The 19215-nt window shown below is 43.1% G+C and overlaps 2 protein-coding genes across 3 annotated transcripts in view; one reads left to right on the plus strand and one right to left on the minus strand.

Annotated features, from left to right (window-relative positions):
- glud1a (glutamate dehydrogenase 1a) overlaps positions 1 to 11502 on the minus strand; it is a 112428-nt gene extending 100926 nt beyond the window's left edge. Inside the window, exon 1 of the mRNA XM_059946324.1 lies at positions 10944 to 11502. Coding sequence (XP_059802307.1) covers positions 10944 to 11355 — 412 coding nt within the window. The 5' untranslated portion in view covers positions 11356 to 11502. The remainder of the gene's footprint in view (positions 1 to 10943) is intronic.
- Positions 11503 to 11601: 99 nt separating this feature from the next.
- The window catches only part of shld2 (shieldin complex subunit 2), a 120234-nt gene continuing 112620 nt past the window's right edge, over positions 11602 to 19215 (plus strand). Inside the window, exon 1 of one of the 2 annotated variants that reach the window (XM_059946322.1) lies at positions 11602 to 11736. The gene's annotated coding sequence lies outside the window, so the exon portion shown is untranslated. Of the gene's footprint in view, positions 11832 to 19215 lie in introns of both variants that reach the window. The other variant, XM_059946318.1, reaches the window with a different exon arrangement.

Raw genomic sequence — 19215 nt, forward strand, 5'->3', positions numbered from 1 at the left:
TTGACAGTGGAGGATGTATTCTAGTACCATGAAAGGTTGTGCAAGATGTGCACTCCCAGGAGTTTGCTGTTTCCACTGCTGTGCTACAATTTCAGAGAATTAAAACAACAAAAGCAACTTCCGAGGGAGAATTAAAACAAGGAACTGTGAATCAGTTAGCCTAAAGCAGTTAGCAGAAAAGTTAGAATCCCTGATTAGGAGTTGTTTACTGGCATCTCAAATAATCACAGTACAATTGGATATATAACCTAGAAAGGAAAATCATGCTTGGAAACAAGAATTGAAGAGTATTAACTAGGGTAGAAAATGGGAAGCAAAGGATGTAATATATTTACATTTTCAAATAATAAAACATAATTAGTTTTTGAGATTACAGCCTCAGGTTTGAAGTAATTAGCAAAGATTGGAGATTCGTGAACAACGATTTCCAGGCTGAGGCTCTTTAGAGGAGATGTGTAATTTGTACAAGTTTGCTAACTGTGTTTCAGAGGCTATAAAGATAATAATGAGTTAAGTGTGGAAAAAATAACAGATGGAATACAGAGCTGAGAAGTGTGAAATTATGAAAAGTCAGAAAAAACATTTTTGTTTTAACTGCTGAGCAATTGCAACTCAGGAGCTCATATCTCCTTATGCAGAAACCACATTAGTTAAAAGGCAAATACAGGCAGCTATTATGACAAACAAGTGGTACATTAGCCCTCATTTCAGAAAGGTGAAGACATTATGCAGTTGTATTAACACTGTATAATATTTATGATTTGATCTCACCAAAGTGCTAGCCCATCAAGGAAAATTATTGCAGAATTCAGTAATTGACCTCGATGATAAAGACTACCCCACTAGACAAGATTGTCTAGGAATGGCGTTTTGAAATCTCACTGAAAATGAACAAACTACCACCATGTCAGCACAGTACCAGAGGGGCCAACATACCTGATCAGTGTTGCACCACTATCAAGAACATCTATTATGCCATTCTGTACAAGTATGATTATCTGGCTATGGAGGCATCCGTTAGTCTATCGAGACCATGGATCTGTGCCTGGAATGGTTTCCAGGGTGCAGGCCTGGGTAAGGTTGTATGGAAGACCAGCAGTTGCCCTTGCAGCAGGTCTCCCCTCTCCACGATACCGATGTTGTCCAAGGGCCAAAACAGCTTGGCACCAGTGACATTGCAGGAGTTGCCAGAATGAGGTTGAAGGCAACGTCGGACTGCCTTAGGAACTCCAGCTCCGGATTTGTCCTCAGGGTTTACTCCCGAAGCTCTTCCCATGAGTGGGTCTGGCCGCAAGGCAGCGGAGGTTTGAAATCAGTTTTCCCTCTCTTAGATGGACTGCCTTCCCAGGCTGAAGAGCTCCATCTACCAGATGACTATACTACTCCCAGTACTTGGGTGGAGACTGAGGACAGCAGCACCAGGTGGAGCATCCAAGACTGCCAAACAGCACAATGCTGTTCAGGAATGCAAGATGTGAGGAAAATGTAGAGGTTCCAGTTGGATCTAGACAAGTTTAGTGAGTGTACCAATGCATGGCAGATGGAATTTAATGTGGATAAATGTGAGGTTATCAACTTTGGCAGCAAGATTCAAGATTGTTTAATGTCATTTCCAATAAACAATTGTAAAGGAGAACAAAATAATTGTTACTCCAGTTTCAATGTAGCACAAAAAAGTCAGATCGTGGGAAAACATCTGTGATAATGCAAAGAAGATTTCAGTTTGTAATAGAACTAAAGCATTGCAACTCAAAATTCTGCATAGAGCCCATCCGACTCCAGATTGTCTCTCGAAATTTAAGATGATGGTTTCTCCAATGTGTTCTAAATGTAAATACTGGAACTTTCACCCACTGTTTTTGGACTTGTCTCAAACTTCAGGCATACTGGAGTGATATTTTGGCTGAAATGGGAAAGATTCTGAATGGAGCTTGAACTGGACCCAGTGTCTTTTCTCTTAGGCTTACCCAGCAGTCGTACTATTAATGCACATTAGAAAAAACTTTTTAACATCCTGACTTTTTGTGCGAGGAAGAACATTTTACTTTGTTGGATATCCAACAAGGCCCCTGGACTTCTTGGTTGGCGTAAATTAATCATGGAATACATTCCATTGGACTTTTTGACATGTATGGTACACTCAAAAACAAATAGTTTTCATAAAACATGGCAACCTTTTCTGCAGTGTATAGATGTAAACCTGTCTGCTATACTAATAATGGCTTTTGTTTAGGACGTTGTGGTGATGTCTATATTTTGATGTTAGTGATCTGATACCTGATATCTGTGAAGGGAAGAAATGTAAATGTAAGTATATCTGGATATTGAAAGTTTAGTTATGCTGAGCAAAAACAAAATTAAGAAAAAAGTCAAATAAAGAACACAATAATAAAAACACCTAAGGTAACTTATACACACATTGATTGCTGTCTATAAAATGATGATAGGCACGGGTGTTGCTGTATTCTGCAAGATGTACAGTCCCAGAAATTTGAAACTGGTTACAGTTTCCACAGCTGTGCTGCCAATGTAACAAGGGGTGTAAAACGATGCAACTTCTGAAGTTGATGACCATCTTTGTCATTTTTGACATTCAGGAAGCAGTGTGGCACCAGGCCTTGAACTCTTCCACCACCTCTCTGTGGGCCATCTCATCGTTGTTGGCCATGGACTCCACCACTGTCATGTCATTGACAAACTTGATAATATGATTTTTTGGGTGTATGATTATTTGGCCCTCATTATCTGCGGATTCCGCATGCACGTATTCAACCAACCGCGGATCGGGAAAACCTGGAAGTTCTCTCTCCAGCACTCATTGTTTGAGCATGTATGGACTACTTTTTCTTGTCATTATTCCCTAAACAATACAGTATAACAACTATTTACACAGCATTTACATTGTATCGGGTATTATAAGTAATCTAGAGATGATTTAGATGTACAGGCAGTCCTCGGGTTATGAACGAGTACCGTTCCTGAGTCCCTCTTTAAGTTGGAACAGGTAAATCCAGTATTATTTAGCATTAGTTAGTCAAACATTTATCTTTGTATATAGTATATATTTTACCTTTCTATGCAAATAAAACACTTAAGAAACGTATGTATTTCAATCATTAAACCACTGCATTGCTTAGTAATAATTGTAGTTTTCATTGGGGCAGGGCCTTTCACATGCTCCATTAAAATTGTTCCGATCGTTGACTGACTATAGCCCAATGCTTTTCCAAGGTGTCACCTCTTTCCAATTGCTTTATTACTTGCACTTTATTTTCAATTGTGATCGTGTTTATTTTCGTGAACAGAAACACTGCGGATTCAGAGCTGTGTTGGGTCCTAATGTCCACCGGACTGACACAGATTAAATTAAGTCTGGGGTTCCGCTGGGTCCTAAAGACCACTACACCGCACAGGTCAAATAAGGGACTTGAGCATCCACATTTTTTGGTACCTCTGGGGGGGGGGGTTCTGGAACCAATCGCCCGCGGATAAGGAGGGCCAACTGTATATAGATTTGGCCTCCTTATCGAATGAAGAAAATATTTGGTGGAGAAACAAATTGCAAGAAAGTATCTCAAGACTGCTTCCATGAAAAGCAGGACGGGGCATATTCACACAGAGTTTAGAACGAGAAACACCTCATCAAAATCTACAGAATTCTGACTGAACTAGATACAGCAAGGCTAATCCAGATAGTGAGGAAATCCAGAACAGCTGGGGGTGACAGGTGTACAGAGTCCAAGGATAGAAAATAAGCCACTTAGGACAGAGGACCCTCCCCCTGCTCTCCACCCCAACCCCCAAGGTGGTGTACTGTGGAGATTTCAGTGATGGTTTGCAGTGGAGGTCAAATCATTAAATGTATTCTGGAAGTCAGATATGGTTTCAAATGCTGAAGAGGTCAGGGCGTATAGGGAGCAAGCAGGAACAGGGCACTGACCTTGGATTATTATGCAATCATACTGAATGGTGGAGAAGCTCTCTGTTTCAATATTTTCCCTTTTTGGTTGTGGTGAGCAACTGCAGCTTGGGGGTGGGGTGGGGCAGAATGGTAAACAGTGAGAGGGACAAGATGAGAAATTCCAAGGGAAGACTATATTCATTTATCAGTGACCACATAGCAAAAAGCCAGAGCTAGAAAACAAAAATAGGAAGGGTGGAGCGAAGAGAAAAACTCTTTGAATAAAATTCCATTCTCTGGAATTTTTCCAAATTCCTGTATACCAAAAGAAGTAACTCGTACATTGAAAATTACTCCAAACAGTTTGCTTGATTATAGATGTCAATGACTTTAACACTTCATGGATAAACTGCGACGTCTGCGCAGCTCCAGTGAACCAAGGTTCTGTTTATTGCATTATGGAAACAAAGGTCAATAAGTGCCAAATTTTTTCAAAGGCAAACAGTAACAAAACAAAATGTAGAAACCGCAACTTCTGATATTTTAATGTAGCCTAAAACCCAAGATCTCCATGTAAGGTAATCACCATCACACCAAGCATGGGGGCTCCCCAGGGCTGTGTGCTCAGTCCACTGCTGTTCACCCTGCTGACCCACGACTGTGCTGCAACACTCAGCTCGAACCACATCATCAAGTTCGCCGATGACATGATCATGGTGGGTCTCATCAGCAAGAATGATGAGTCAGCTTACAGAGAGGAGGTGCAGCAGCTAACGGACTGGTGCAGAGCCAACAACCTATCTCTTAATGTGAACAAAACAAAAGAGATGGTTGTTGACCTCAGAAGGGCACGGAGCGACTACACCCCACTGAACATCGATGGCTCCTCGGTAGGGATCGTAAAGAGGACCAAATTGCTTGGTGTTCACCTTACGGAGAACCTCACCTGGTCCTTCAACACCAGCTCCATAGCAAAGAAAGCCCAGCAGCGTCTCTACTTTTTGCGAAGGCTGAGGAAAGTCCATCTCCCGCCCCCTCTATCCTCATCACATTCTATAGGGGTTGTATTGAGAGCATCCTGAGCAGCTGCATCACTGCCTGGTTCGGAAATTGCACCATCTCGGATCGCAAGACCCTGCAGCGGATAGTGAGTTCAGCTGAGAAGATCATCAGGGTCTCTCTTCCCGCCATCACGGACATTTACACTACACGCTGCATCCGCAAAGGAAACAGCATTATGAAGGACCCCATACACCCCTCATACAATCTCTTCTCTCTCCTGTCCTCTGGGAAAAGGCTCCGAAGCATTCGGGCTCTCACGACCAGACTATATACCAGTTTCTTCTCCCAAGCTATCAGACTCCTCAATACCCGAAGCCTGGACTGACACCTTGCCCTACTGTCCTGTTTATTATTTATTGTAATGCCTGCACTGTTTTTGTGCATTTTATGCAGTCCAGTGTAGGTCTGTAGTCTAGTATAGCTTTCTCTGTTTTTTTTATTACATAGTTCAGTCTAGTTTTTTGTATTGTGTCATGTAAACCATGGTCCTGAAAAATGTTGTCTCATTTTTACTGTGCACTGTACCAGCAATTATGGTCAAAATGACAATAAAAATTGACTTGACTTGACAATGCACCCACTTCCTCACTTGCATTTCCTCCATATCCCAGACGTCCACCCATGCCTCATCTTTCCATAGCCTAACTGGGATAGAGCTCTTCATCCTTGCCTGCCACCCCATGAGCATCCACAACATTCTCCACAACTTCCACCACTTTCAACAGGATCCTACCACTAAACACTCCCCCCCCCCCCTTCCCCACTTTCTGTAGGGATTGTTCTCTGTCACTCCCCACTGATCTCCTTGCTGGCCCTTATCTTTCCAAGTGGAAAAGTGCTACACCTGCCCATGCACCTCCTCCCTCACAACTATTCAGGGCTCCAAACAATCCTTCCAGGTGAGGTAACACTTCACTTGTGAGTTTGTCAGGGTCATTTACTGTATCCAGTGCAGCCCCCTCTACATTGGAGAGACCTGATGTAGATTGGGGGACCTCTTTGTCAAGCACTTTCACTCCAGTCACAATAGGTAGGATTTCCCAGTGGCCAACTACTTTAATTCCAGTCCCCATTCCCATATGTCAGTCCACGACCTCCTCTATTGTCATGAGAAGGCCACTCCCTGGTTGGTATTCTGTCGGGGTAGCAAGCTGACAGAATGAACGTCAATTCTTCTAATTTTAGGTAATTTCTCTCACCCCCCCCCCCCCCCCACTTTTCCTCATTCTGGCACCTTTCTTGCCTCCTCTCACCTGCCTATCAACTCCATTTGATGCCCCTCCTCTCCTCTTTCTCCCATGGTTCATTCTCTTCTCCGATCAGATTCCTTCTTCATCAGCCCTTTACCTTTTACACTTATCACCTCCCAAGTTCTCACTTCATCTCCCGTCCTACCTTCCTTCACCTACTTTCCCGTTCACCTTCCAGCTTGTACTCCTTCCCCTCCCCCACCTTATTTTGGCTTCTTTCCCTTCCTTTCCAGTCCTGGTAAGGCATCTCAGCCTGAAATATTGACTGTTCATTCGTTTCCATAGGTGCAGTTTGACCTGTTGATTTCTTACAGCACTGCATGTGTTACTCAAGATTTCCTGCATCAGCAGAATCTTGTGTTTTTATATAAAAACATGACTTTTTTTTAAAAGAAAAGCAAAAACCATTAAGCCTTAACCATTAAGAATAGTAAAAAAAAAATTCTTTTAAAAATAGAAAAAAATCTGTAAGCAATTTTGGTCAAAATATTTTCTGACTTCAAAAGATATGGAGTCACTAAGCAAAATCCTCACCACATACACCTTCATGTGAGCTTCTACGCATAGACCCCATTTACAACATAGGATGGGAATAGTCTTCCAATAGGTCAAGAGGTAATCAAAATTCATCAGAAACAAGAGGAATTGTCTTCCAATAGATCAAGGGGCAATAATCATCACACAAAATGTCTTAATAGCTCCATAACTCATTCCATTACATTAAGAAAAGCCAGCATTGGAATAGATACTTTCCAAGGGAACAAAGAGTGTTGGCTGGCTGCCAAAGAATAGCAATAGAAAGGGTGGAACCTTTTAGGGATCAAAACTGAGATCTCTACACCTATCAAGGGATTATGATGGAGGATCTAAGTATGTCCACTGCCTACGTCTTAATCAAAGAAAAGAAAGTTACCAAAATTGGGCAGACCAAAAGTGATGATCAGATGGCACCAAGAAGGCTGGATGTACTTAAAATAGATCATAGTAGGTTCAAATATAATGCAAAGTGGCTGAGGGGTGGAAATTAGCAATTCCAGCCACTATCTCTCACTGGTTCTCACACACACGATGCTGCCAGAGAATTACAGCATTGCAAATGTTACACGCTTTTCATAGAAAGGATAACCTAAGCAAACATCAAAAAAGTGAGGTGATGGCAGTGAAGCTAATACCAGACAAAGTTATGAATCACTTGGACAATAAAGAAAATCCAGCACATTAAAGGCATATTGTGCTCAACTAACCTAACCAAGTCTCTTGTCAAAACGCCCCGATCCATGGAAGAGAAGGATTGATGAAGGCATTGTAGTTGATATTTGTCCATACCCTAATGAGCATTAATAAAAAGTCCTGCCAATAACATTGAAACCCATGGAAGAGGAGGAGCAGGAGCAACATGGATAAGGCACAGGAAGCAATAGTCATTTTATGGCAGAACTCAACAAAATTAGTCTGCTACGCTGTATTGGTACTGGGACAAATCCAGTTTTAATGCCTTCTTTGGACACACAAGATAACGTTTGAAAACTTGCAGATGACAACACTTAAGAATATGGATATTGGAGGCCAGCAACAATGGATCTGAATAGATGACTACATGGCAGATACAATTTAACTGCATGAAATGAGTAGCAATCTTTTTGAATCCCAGGTAAAGGAAATTGGAGCACACAATAATAAGAGGTAAACATGGACAAATCTTTGAAATGCATCAAATCAGTTATGTTAAAAATAGGCTCCTGGGGTTTTATTGAGAAAAGCAAGAAAAAGACAATTCTATAAAAATCCACTGCTACAGCAGCAAAGTGGCAGAGTGCACATATCTCTGGAACCACTCAAGTACAGATGTGACACTATTAGAAAAGAAAGATTTATTTGTTATAATCCCAGGATGAGGGATCAGTTACTCAAGTAGTCGGACTGAGGACAAGTTGATTAAATCTCAGTTAGGATCTAGAATAGACAAAGTAAAAAGAGAAACTGTTTCAAAAGGGAAAAAAACAAGAACACACAACCTGCATGCAGCAAATTGATATGATCTAGAATTCACTGCCTAAAAGGGTAATGGCAGCTGATTCAATTAAAGGGAATTGAATAAGTACATTAAAGAAGACACCAGTTTCCTCTGTAACATGTACACCACGCTGGAAAACTCAGGAGGTCGGGCAGCATCCGTGGAAACCATCAATCAACATTTCAGGCCAAGACCCTTTGTCAGGACTGAAGAGAGAGGGGGCAGGGGCCCTATAAAGAAGTTGGGGGGAGGGTGAGAAGGCTGGTAGGTGCCAGGTGAAAAACCAATCAGAGAAAAGATCAAGGGGTGGGGGAGGGGAAGCAGGAAAGGTGAAGAAGGAATGTAAGGGGAAAGAACTATGGGTAGTAGAAGGCGGCAGAATCATGAGAGAGGTGAAAGGCAGCTGGAGGAGGAGGCAGAGTGAAACTGGGATGGGGGAAGGGAGGGGGAGGGAATTACCTGAAGTTGCAGACCATCCCAGTTTCACTCTCCCTCCTCCTCCGGCTGCCTTTCACTTCTGTCATGATTCAGCCTTCTACTACCCATAGTGCTTTCCCCTTACATTCCTTCTTCACCTTTCCTGCCATCCCCTGCTTGTTTCCCCTCCCCCCCACCCCCTGATCTTTCCTCTTACTGGTTTTTCACCTGGCACTTACCAGCCTTCTCCTTCCCACCCTCCCCCCACCTTCTTTACAGGGCCCCTGCCCCTCCTTCTTCAGTCCTGACGAAGGGTCTCGGCCCGAAACATTGACTGATCATTTCCATGGATGCTGCCCAACCTGCTGAGTTCCTCTAGCGTGGTGTACATGTTGCTTTGACCACTGCATCTGCAGTGTGCTTTGTGTTTATAGTTTCCTTTGTGACCTCTTCTGAAAAAAGGACCTTCCTAATTTGCTTACAATACATGTTCAGCTCTGCATGCTTTTGGACATGTCCTCATACTTTAAATGCTATCATTAATATAATCATTATTTTTCCTCACTCTTGAGTGTTCCCTCGTCTCTATTGCAGATAGTTTTAAGTCATCCCCTCCACTATTCCCAAAACAATGACCAGGATCTCTATCACTGAGTTGGAAAGCATTCAAGTCACATACTCATTTCACTCCTCTTTCCCTTATCTCCAAGTTTCCTCCCATCCTCACCCTAAATTCATAACCTTATATTCTCACTTATTTTGTTTTCTTCTGCTTTTTGTAAGTTCTCTTGGCCCACAAGATCAACTGAGGCACTCAACTGTTTCTCAAACTTCCCTTCCTTGCTCCCACATTAAGTTAGTTTAACAGCTCCTTAAGTTACCATGCCCCATCTAACCTGCACTCTTCATTTCAGACCCATTCCAAAAAAACCATCCTACTGAAGCTTTTTTCCTAAATCAGTGCTCACCTTTCCTGAAACAGTATTATCCTCCCTTGTCATAGTGCTAAAAGTCAGTGCCCCACAAGCATGACTATTATTTTCAAGCTAGTCACAGTATTTGACAGGGTAGCTAATTACCATCCTCTATTACCACTACACCTGCTGCGTGAATCAGCACTGAAGTGGCTCCATTCCTATCTATGCAGCTAGAATTAGATAATGGCTTCTTTTCATGTTCCACTGATAATCTCTGCTGCCCATAAAGAACTAGCTTTTGACAGTTAATATACCACTTCCATTCAACCCTGACAATTACAATAATATTGCTAATTTCAACATATTTTATAATAACACACCTGGTTCTCTCACACATCTCCCGTTTTTAAATTGTCAGCCTGCTTCCCCAGCAGTGCACGCTGGTCGAGCAGAAATTCCCGGTAACCAATGAAAAGCCTGAGCCCATTCCCAGCCACCAGTTCACAATTTCTGGTGTCTTTCTGAAGCAGAACTTAACTGTTCACAATCCAGCTCATATTTTACTCCATGTTTTAATGAGTTATATCAGAATACTGTATCAACAAGACTGCCTATATTGACAACACTCACTCTCTCTCTGATTATTTGTTGTTGATACTCTCATCCACAACTTTGCTACTTCTAAATTTGTCTCTTCGGACACACTCCTGACTGCCATCTTGTTCGGCCCATACAAACTATCTTAACACTACTACCCGTGATTAAATCAGTGTTAACCTTCAGCTTTGCTTACAAATCCTCATAATCCCACTTTTCCTGACCTCTGCCTGACAACTTTCAAAGTATCTTCCATCGCTTAATTCTAGTTTATCACACATCTCCGAGCCAATTACAAAATTAAAAAGTTCTACTATTGATCACAGTGCCTTCACTAGTTAAAGTCGTACAGCTTGAATTCCCTCCCTATCGTTCAACATTTTATTGAAACCCTCACTGTGACTGAACTTCTGGACATCTGTCCTAATACGTCCGTGTCATTAAAATTAAATTACACGTTAGTAAGCCCATGATCAAACAAGATCCGCAAGTGTGAAACAGTCTTTCCGGGAATGCGTTCACGGTGTCAACTGAAAAAGTGAAAGGACAACGTTCTGTGGTCAAGGATTTTTTAAGAATAAACGAGTGATATTACTATGTAGTCCTATTAAGTGCTAGACAAGGTCTACGATTCCTATGACAGAACCGCGAGACTTGGTAACAATTGTTCCGTACCTGTAACGAAAGGGCAAAAAAGATAAAAGCCCCTCCCTATAATGGTCCAGCTGAGAGTTGGGGCCAATAGAGCACAAGTCACTGCAGCTCGCGTGTATTCCTCGCCTTACCTCCTTTGCAAGGCATCCGGTGTTGGCTGTGCTGAGCTCGGTAGCCCTCGATCATTTCCCACTCGCCATTGTCCCTCTTGATGGGGAAGGAGATGGACAGGACGTGGTTGCAAGGTTTGATGATCTTCAGGATGCCCCGCACCCTCTTGTGTTTCTGCTCGTCGGACTCGCGGGTCCGCAAGTCCTCCACCAACTTGTCCTCCACGATCTTCGCCCCGCGATCGAAGAAGCCTTCCACCATGGTGAAGAAGTTGGGGTCATCCGACTGGGTGGCCGCCGCCGGTTCGCTGGAGTAACGCCGGCACTGGAGCAAGGCTGCCGGGCCGCCCAGGCGCTGCACACATCCTTCAGAAGCGGGCGTCAAGGAGGCGACGGCCCCACGAGCCAGTAGCTCTCCTAGGTACCGGTACATGGCGAGAGCAGATGCAAGTCAGTGTCGCCGTGTTGAAAGGGACTGGCAGCGTTGCGTGTCTCACCAGCACACAGATGACACCGAGCGCCTCCCCGCCGGTTCACTTAGTGCCCTGGAGCAAACCTCAACGACAAACACGCCGCAGTCCGCATGCGCTGCACTTCGGCCGGCGAGCACTGCGCGTGCGTTGTGGCCAAACTCGGAGAGAGCAAGAGGCGGGGCGATTCACACGTGGAACGTGAGTGGGAAAGCCTGAGCATCTGACGTCATGACGATTCGTGAGAAGGCGGAGAGCAAGGGGGAGAACTGGGCGTGGCCCACGCGTCTGACAATCAAGCCAGCTAGCCAATAGTATTATTCGTCCCCTAGACCGGACCCAAGGTAAATCGGAAACCTTCGGTAATTTTCGTCCTTTGCTGTTTCGTCCAATTGTTCGGGGATGTTCGTTAATTTTCGCTACCTCGGTGTTGTTGCAGGTAGGGATACTACAGGGTTTGCTTATTGCTGCCATGCTTTGTGTGTGTGTTTTTGATGACTAATGCTGCACCTGCAAAATTAGTAAGTTTCTCTTGATTAACCCGGATGTGATCAGTTTCATGCCCGCCATTAATTATAGAGTTCAGAGTGTCAACAGTATGGTCAGTTCAGGAGCTGAAATTCTCTTTGCGGTTCTCTTCTTGCTTCCCCAGTACCGCTTCTTCAGTCGAATTTGTCAGTAATAACATAAATCCCTCTGTACTGCTCAAGTTGGTTTGGAACTTAATGAACAGTGGTCATTTTAAGCTATAATCTTATTGGTTGGTTGTCTAGGTGTAGAAAGTTAACTTCACAAAGTCAAAGATTGCACCATGGAAGAAAATCATCTCCCACAAGCTTGGTTTCCCTATCCCCTCCCCCTCTCTATTTCCATTTTCCCAGCAACCCTCCCTTATATTTCTGTTCTTCGCCTTCTTTAAGGATTCCGTAATCTGCAGCCCTTTTAGTTATCTCTACCAGTCATCATCCAGCCTGTAAGTATGTCTAACCCTCCCTCCCTTATCTGACTCCATCTGTCCATCAACCTCACCTCATCTGGGTCTATTCATCACTTCCCAAATCCTGTGTGACCTCTCTCACCTCTTTATACTACCTCAATATCCAATCCAAATGTTCACTATCTGTTCCACCTTTGCTGCCTGACCTGCTGAGCTCTTCCAGCAGTTTGCTTTTTTATTGCTCTGAAACTCAACACCTGTGGGTCTCTTTGTCTCCAATCCCATTCCCCACACTCACTTCCCTGCAACATGTTCTCTCTCCGAGGCAAACAACTCCACCGTATCTTATCACCCACCTGCACTAAAGGTAGTTCACAGTAGACAATTAGCTTAGCAACCTACATAATTTTGTGGGAGAAGAGTGGAACATCCAGGGGAAACTTGTGCAGCCAAGGAAGCAAGTGCACATTACACACAGGCACCACCTGAAATTAGGATCAAACGTGGGTCAATGGAACTGTATTTGTATGCACTGAACTTTGAATGAATTTCTATGTCAGGACCTGGAGGTCGGCATGTAAATGATGTCTGTTGAGCCAACTGAATATAGTTAGGACCTCAAGGCTAGAGGTGTTGGCCTGGGAGAGAGTGGTGTTTGTTCCTTTATTTGACCAGTAGATTAGGAATGAAAATGGTAAATTGTATGTAGAGATAGAGAATGTGATTAAGTTTCTAGGAGTGAATACAACCCAGGGCAATTAATCTCAGGGTTGTCTGCTGACATATGTACTTTGATAAAACATTCACTTTGAATACTTTGCACTGAAGACAGAAGAGTGTAAACCACAGGTGGGATAATGTTATAATAGAAAAAGTACAAAAAGATTTATCACTTTTGATAAATAACTTGGACCCAGTGAAATGTATCCCAGGCTATTAAAAGAATCAAAGGAGGAAATTGCAGAGGCACAGGTAGCAATTTTCCATTCCTCACTGGCTGCAAAGAATTGGTGGACTTCTGACGTTACCCTACGGTCTTAAAAGGGAGGAAGGAATAAACTGGGTAATTACAGACCAAGTAGTTTAACTTTGGTAATGGACAAATTATTAGAACCATTTCCCAAGAAACATCAACTTGCATTTAGAAAGGCAAATATTGATTGGAAACAGCTTCCATTTGTTAATGGAAAATCCTAACTGAATAGTTGGATTGGTTTTTGAGGAGCTAACAAGCAGAGGTATTTTGTAGTGTGTTTGATAGTGTCCATGTGGATGGTAATGAGTTATTTGTAAAGACACACAGTCCAGCTGCTCACAATAATAAAAAAAATTATGGTATTCAAGTGAGATTGCCTTTAATTTAACTTTGTTGCTTTAAAAACAAAGAATAATGAGTGGTGTAAGCAATACTTTAAGGAAGATTTGTATTTAACTCCTGATTGACAAACATTGACTAAAATTGACAAAAAAAGAATTAAAATTCTAGCTGCCAATCCAAGGCATCACAGGACCTATTTAACACAACATAAAATAACAAGGTTGGTTAAACAAGCTGTGGTGTCTTTACGACAGTTATTTAGTTTATAATATTTCCGCTTAGTAATTCATTCGATAGTATTTTCTAGTTAGAATTAGAAGTGTTTAAAGTATATTCATTGCATGTAAAATATATCGACATGCGATGACGTCACATCCGGTTTTGCCGCGTCGTGTGGGAAAATACCGGTTTGAAATTAGCGCGAGGGTGGGGGCTCACCACGAGGCAGACCCGAGCAGATGTTGTTTTGCAGGCATGAGAAACGTGACAGTGAAAAAGCGGCATTATCAGGTGTTTCAAGTGCTGCAATGTCAGCTCGATCCGGGATCAAGTCGATGGCGCCCAGCGACAAGGGCGGTAAACCGACATCAAGTAAGTCCACCCAGGCAAGAGCCAAGGCAGAAGCCGCCAAGGTGCGACTGCGTTATGCCAGACAAGAAGCAGTTTTGAAAATGCTGCAGGCCATCAGAGAAGCCGAAATCCAGAAAGAACAGGCCATCAGAGAAGCCGAAATCCAGAAAGAACAGGCCATCAGAGAAGCCGAAATCCAGAAAGAAAAGGCTGCCAGAGAAGCCGAAAGGGCCGCCAGAAAGGCAGAAGCCGCCAAGGTGCGACTGCGTTACGCCAGACAAGAAGCAGTTTTGAAAATGAAACAGGCCGCCAGAGAAGCCGAAATCCAGAAAGAAAAGGCTGCCGGAGAAGCCGAAAGGGCCGCCAGAGAAGCCAAAATCCAGAAAGAAAAGGCTGCCAGAGAAGCCGAAAGGGCCGCCAGAAAGGCAGAAGCCGCCAAGGTGCGACTGCGTTACGCCAGACAAGAAGCAGTTTTGAAAATGAAACTGGCCACCAGAGAAGCCGAAATCCAGAAAGAAAAGGCTGCCAGAGAAGCCGAAATCCAGAAAGAAAAGGCTGCCAGAGAAGCCGAAATCCAGAAAGAAAGGGCCGCCAGAGAAGCCGAAATCCAGAAAGAAAAGGCTGCCAGAGAAGCCGAAAGGGCCGCCAGAGAAGCCGAAATCCAGAAAGAAAAGGCTGCCAGAGAAGCCGAAATCCAGAAAGAAAGGGCTGCCAGAGAAGCCGAAATCCAGAAAGAAAAGGCTGCCAGAGAAGCCGAAATCCAGAAAGAAAAGGCTGCCAGAGAAGCCGAAATCCAGAAAGAAAAGGCTGCCAGAGAAGCCGAAAGGGCCGCCCGAGAAGCCGAAACCCAGTTGGAAATGGCAAAAATATCGACAGAGTTGCAAGTGCTGCAGCTAGAAAGAGAAGAAGAAGCTGCCATGGCGGAAGCAGAGTACATAGAAGAAGCTGAAGGGTCGCGTGATCTGACCGAAGCAAGATCTACTTTAGAAAGGACCAGACTGGAACGCACAAGCGACTATGTACAGTCTCAAATAGACAGGCAGGCTCGTCTCCCCTCTCCATACGTATTCGATAACTTCCCCAGCTACGAGGAACCTCAGAGAGTCACGATTGCATCACATCCATACGAGGAAGGAAATTTACCCTCACGGCTCCGTGATGAAGTCAAGAATGAAAGAACCGACAACGCTCCTTCACCCCCACAACAGGACGGCGGGGAGGGAGAGGTTCACTCCAGGACAACAATTGTCAGCTCGAACTGTACAGAAGTTTGCGGTCAAACTCAGTCAAGCCGTTCTTGTTCCAAGATCTGCCTCACTGAGGTGTACCCTAAAGAAGCACAACAAGACATTACCAAGCGTAAAGTAACCGACGAGACGCTAGGTCAGTCAGTTTTCGTTCAAACCGAGCACGGAAACAAACTTGCACAATCAGCTCAAGATACCATTTCTTTAAAACCCAAAGACACCAAGGTCTTCAGAGATGAAGCAAATAATGGGGTTGCCCCATTGCCTTTCAGAGAACCACGCCAGCGCTCACCAGATAACAAAGAGCACGCAGTCAAACGGTTCACGTCCTTACGGAAAACCCGGAAAAGGAAACCTGAGATGCAGCAACGCACCCGATTGGCCCACGAGGTACTGTGTACCCTAATGGCAGAGGTCACAGCCATTATAAACGCACAATCATTCCTACCTGTGTCTTCTGACCCAGAAAACCCCTTTATACTTTCGCCATCAACGCTCCTTACGCAGAAGGCAGGAGCACCTCCTCCACCAGGAGACTTCTCAGACAAGGATTTGTACACAAAGCAATGGAGACAAGTCCAGGCTCTGGCAAATCAGTTCTGGCCTCGCTGGAGACAAAAATATCTACCTTTGTTGCAACAGAGACAAAAGTGGACAGAACCCCACAGGAATCTTCAAGTTGGAGACTTAGTCCTGCTCAGGGACAAGCAAATCGCCCGCAACAGCTGGCCAACGGCCAGAATCACTGCTACATTCCCTAGCGGGGATGGACATGTCAGGAAGATCGAATTGAAGACTACCGACCAAGGCGATGTGAAAATTTACCAAGGGCCAGTTACAGAAGTTATTCTACTTCTACCCAATGACTGATTAAGAGACTAAGTTTTGTACTCTGCTCATTGTGACCTTACGAAGGTCAAGCGGGGAGTGTGCTGTCTTTACGACAGTTATTTAGTTTATAATATTTCCGCTTAGTAATTCATTCGATAGTATTTTCTAGTTAGAATTAGAAGTGTTTAAAGTATATTCATTGCATGTAAAATATATCGACATGCGATGACGTCACATCCGGTTTCGCCGCGTCGTGTGGGAAAATACCGGTTTGAAATTAGCGCGAGGGTGGGGGCTCACCACGAGGCAGACCCGAGCAGAAGTTGTTTTGCAGGCATTAGAAATCACAGTGAGAGCAACGCTGTAAGTTAATAGATAATCGATATATTGAACTAAGATGTTAATGCCGATCCTGTTAGAAGTAACGACGGTAGATAATGTTTATGCTTTCGTTAGTTAAAGAGTCGCGGATAGTTTGCATGGAAGTGTATTTAAAGTAGTCAATGGAGCAGGTAAACTCTCCCTGTATACTGCACCTTAGTGTAATGTAGTTATAGTCACCTTTGCAAGTATTTACACTTGAAATGTGATATTAAGGAAGGAACAAATACTGTATCAATCTTGTATTGTTTTATCAACAGTTTTCACCATATGTTAATGTGAAGAGTGAACAGTAAATGGTTAATCTTGCTGCGATCTGGTTCTTATTAACTGTGGTTTATCTCGACGTTAAATTCGGCGTTCGTGACACGTTACACAAGCTATGACAAATGTACTTTCCATTAATAAACAAGATTCACCCAAGGACCACTTGCATCATCTGTTCTCTTCACAGAGACTTTAGTCATCTGGCTGTCGATAAAAACAACTTTAACCAATGCTGATAAGCCTAGTGCTCTTCCCCATCACCATGACTTTTCAGTGAAAATTGATGATATAGGACTATATAGCAGAGGGTATATAGCTTCATCCCTGATGGAGATGGCAGAGTTTGTCATCAAAGTGTATAATCTGATACCTGTATCTGGCTGGAAACCTGAAAAGAGTTTTTTCTAACAGTATATGGCTTTATTTCCTCAACCTAGATGCAATTTTATTGCAGGTTGTCAAAGATTGCTCCTGAAACCTCACTTTTTGTAAAAGAAATGATCATACTCACTGTAACTGTGGAAAAAGTCACCAGTGACACAGCTGGTAGATATAAAATTCTTTACTTGGAGAGAATGAGAGAGAGAGACTTTCTTCCTCTTGCAGAAAGATTCTGAAGATTCACAGCCATCTGAAAGAAAAAGGTTCTGCTTTACTCCATTAAGTACTTAGTCCATTTTCTTTCTCTTCCCCTTGTACTAACTAAAACTGTTCTATTTATTGCACTGGTGTTATTGACTTTCTTTGTTCTTTTATTTTCCCTTTCAGTTGTATGTCAGGTTCTGCGACCCCCTGTCAAATCAGTTTAAATCCATCCCCACTCCTGCCCACCTCCCAACACTACTGATCTCCTCTGTCGAGGTGCAACCAGGCCAACACATGCAGATGCCACCTTCTGCAATGAACTTTCCCACTGTTTTCCTATTCCCAGACATGCTAGTGTATAACAGCAGGACTAATGCAGGGATTAATGTCTTTGATGTCTTCTTGCTTTTTATAACTTCTTAAAGTGCACTTGGAGGACTCAAATTAAGAAAGAACCAAATAAAGCCCTCTATTAGAGAGCCATGAAGTCATACAGCACAGAAACTGGCACTTTGGCCTACTGAGTCCACACTGACCATCAAACACCACAATTTATTCTCCTCACATGGTCATCAACTTCCCACAGAAATGGCTGTTTAATTGACACAGTGAAATTTTTTAATTGTGTATTATTTAAAATTGTTTTTAAAAACACCTTTAACAACTGAACCAATAAGTGACTGTTTTTGGTACACATGCCAAAAGTTTCCCTAGTTTCAATCACTAATCTGTGGTAAGTTAACTTTAGTTGAAGTGGACTGCTCTATTAGTGGCTTGAACCATGCGCACAAATGGCCTGCTTTTGTGCTATAAAGAGCACAGCTGTGCCCCCACTTCCTTAAGAGTCTGCGGAGATTCGGTATGACATCTATCATGTTGACAAACTTCTATAGATGTTTGGTGAAGAGTGTACCGACTGGCTGTATAATGGCCTGGTATGGAAACACCAATGTCTTTGAATGGAAAATTCTACCAAAAGTAGCGGATTCAGCCTAGCACATCACAGGTAAAGCCCTCCCAGCCATGGGCACGTCTACATGAAACGCTGTCATAGGAAAGCAGCATCCATCTTCAATAATCCCCACCAACCAGGTCATGCTTTCTTCGCATGGCTGCCGTCAGGTAGAAGGTATAAGCGACTCAGAACTCGCAGCACCAAGTTCAAGAACAGCTACTACCCTTCAACCATCAGGCTCTTGAATAGAAGGGGATAACTACACTCACTTGCCCCATCATTGAAATGATCCCACAACCAATGATCTCACTTTAAGGACTCTTTATCTTGTTATCTCATATTTGTATTATTTATTACTATTTATTTATATTTGCATATGCATGATTTGTTGTCTTCTGCACTCTGGTTGATCTTTCATTGATCCTGTTATAGTTACTGTTCTATAGATTTGCTGAGTATGCCCGCAGGAAAATGAATACGTATGTGGTGACATGTATGATAATAAAATTAACTTTGAATTTATAAATTCCATCTTGTGCAACAGTTGGCTTTAAAACGGGATATAGGAAAGAGGAGGAAAAATAGGCATGGGACTTGCACCTCCTTTTCAGAGAAAGAAAAATCCTTAGCTGAGGCAGTGTTAATATTCATTGTGATCATTGAAATGCCAGCAGTGTAGGATCCCAATGCTTTGCGATCTAGAGGTTCTTCAGAAGTTAAGAATGAGGCTTA

This window comes from Hypanus sabinus, chromosome 21, assembly GCF_030144855.1.
Source record: "Hypanus sabinus isolate sHypSab1 chromosome 21, sHypSab1.hap1, whole genome shotgun sequence".
Taxonomy (NCBI): Eukaryota; Metazoa; Chordata; class Chondrichthyes; order Myliobatiformes; family Dasyatidae; genus Hypanus; species Hypanus sabinus.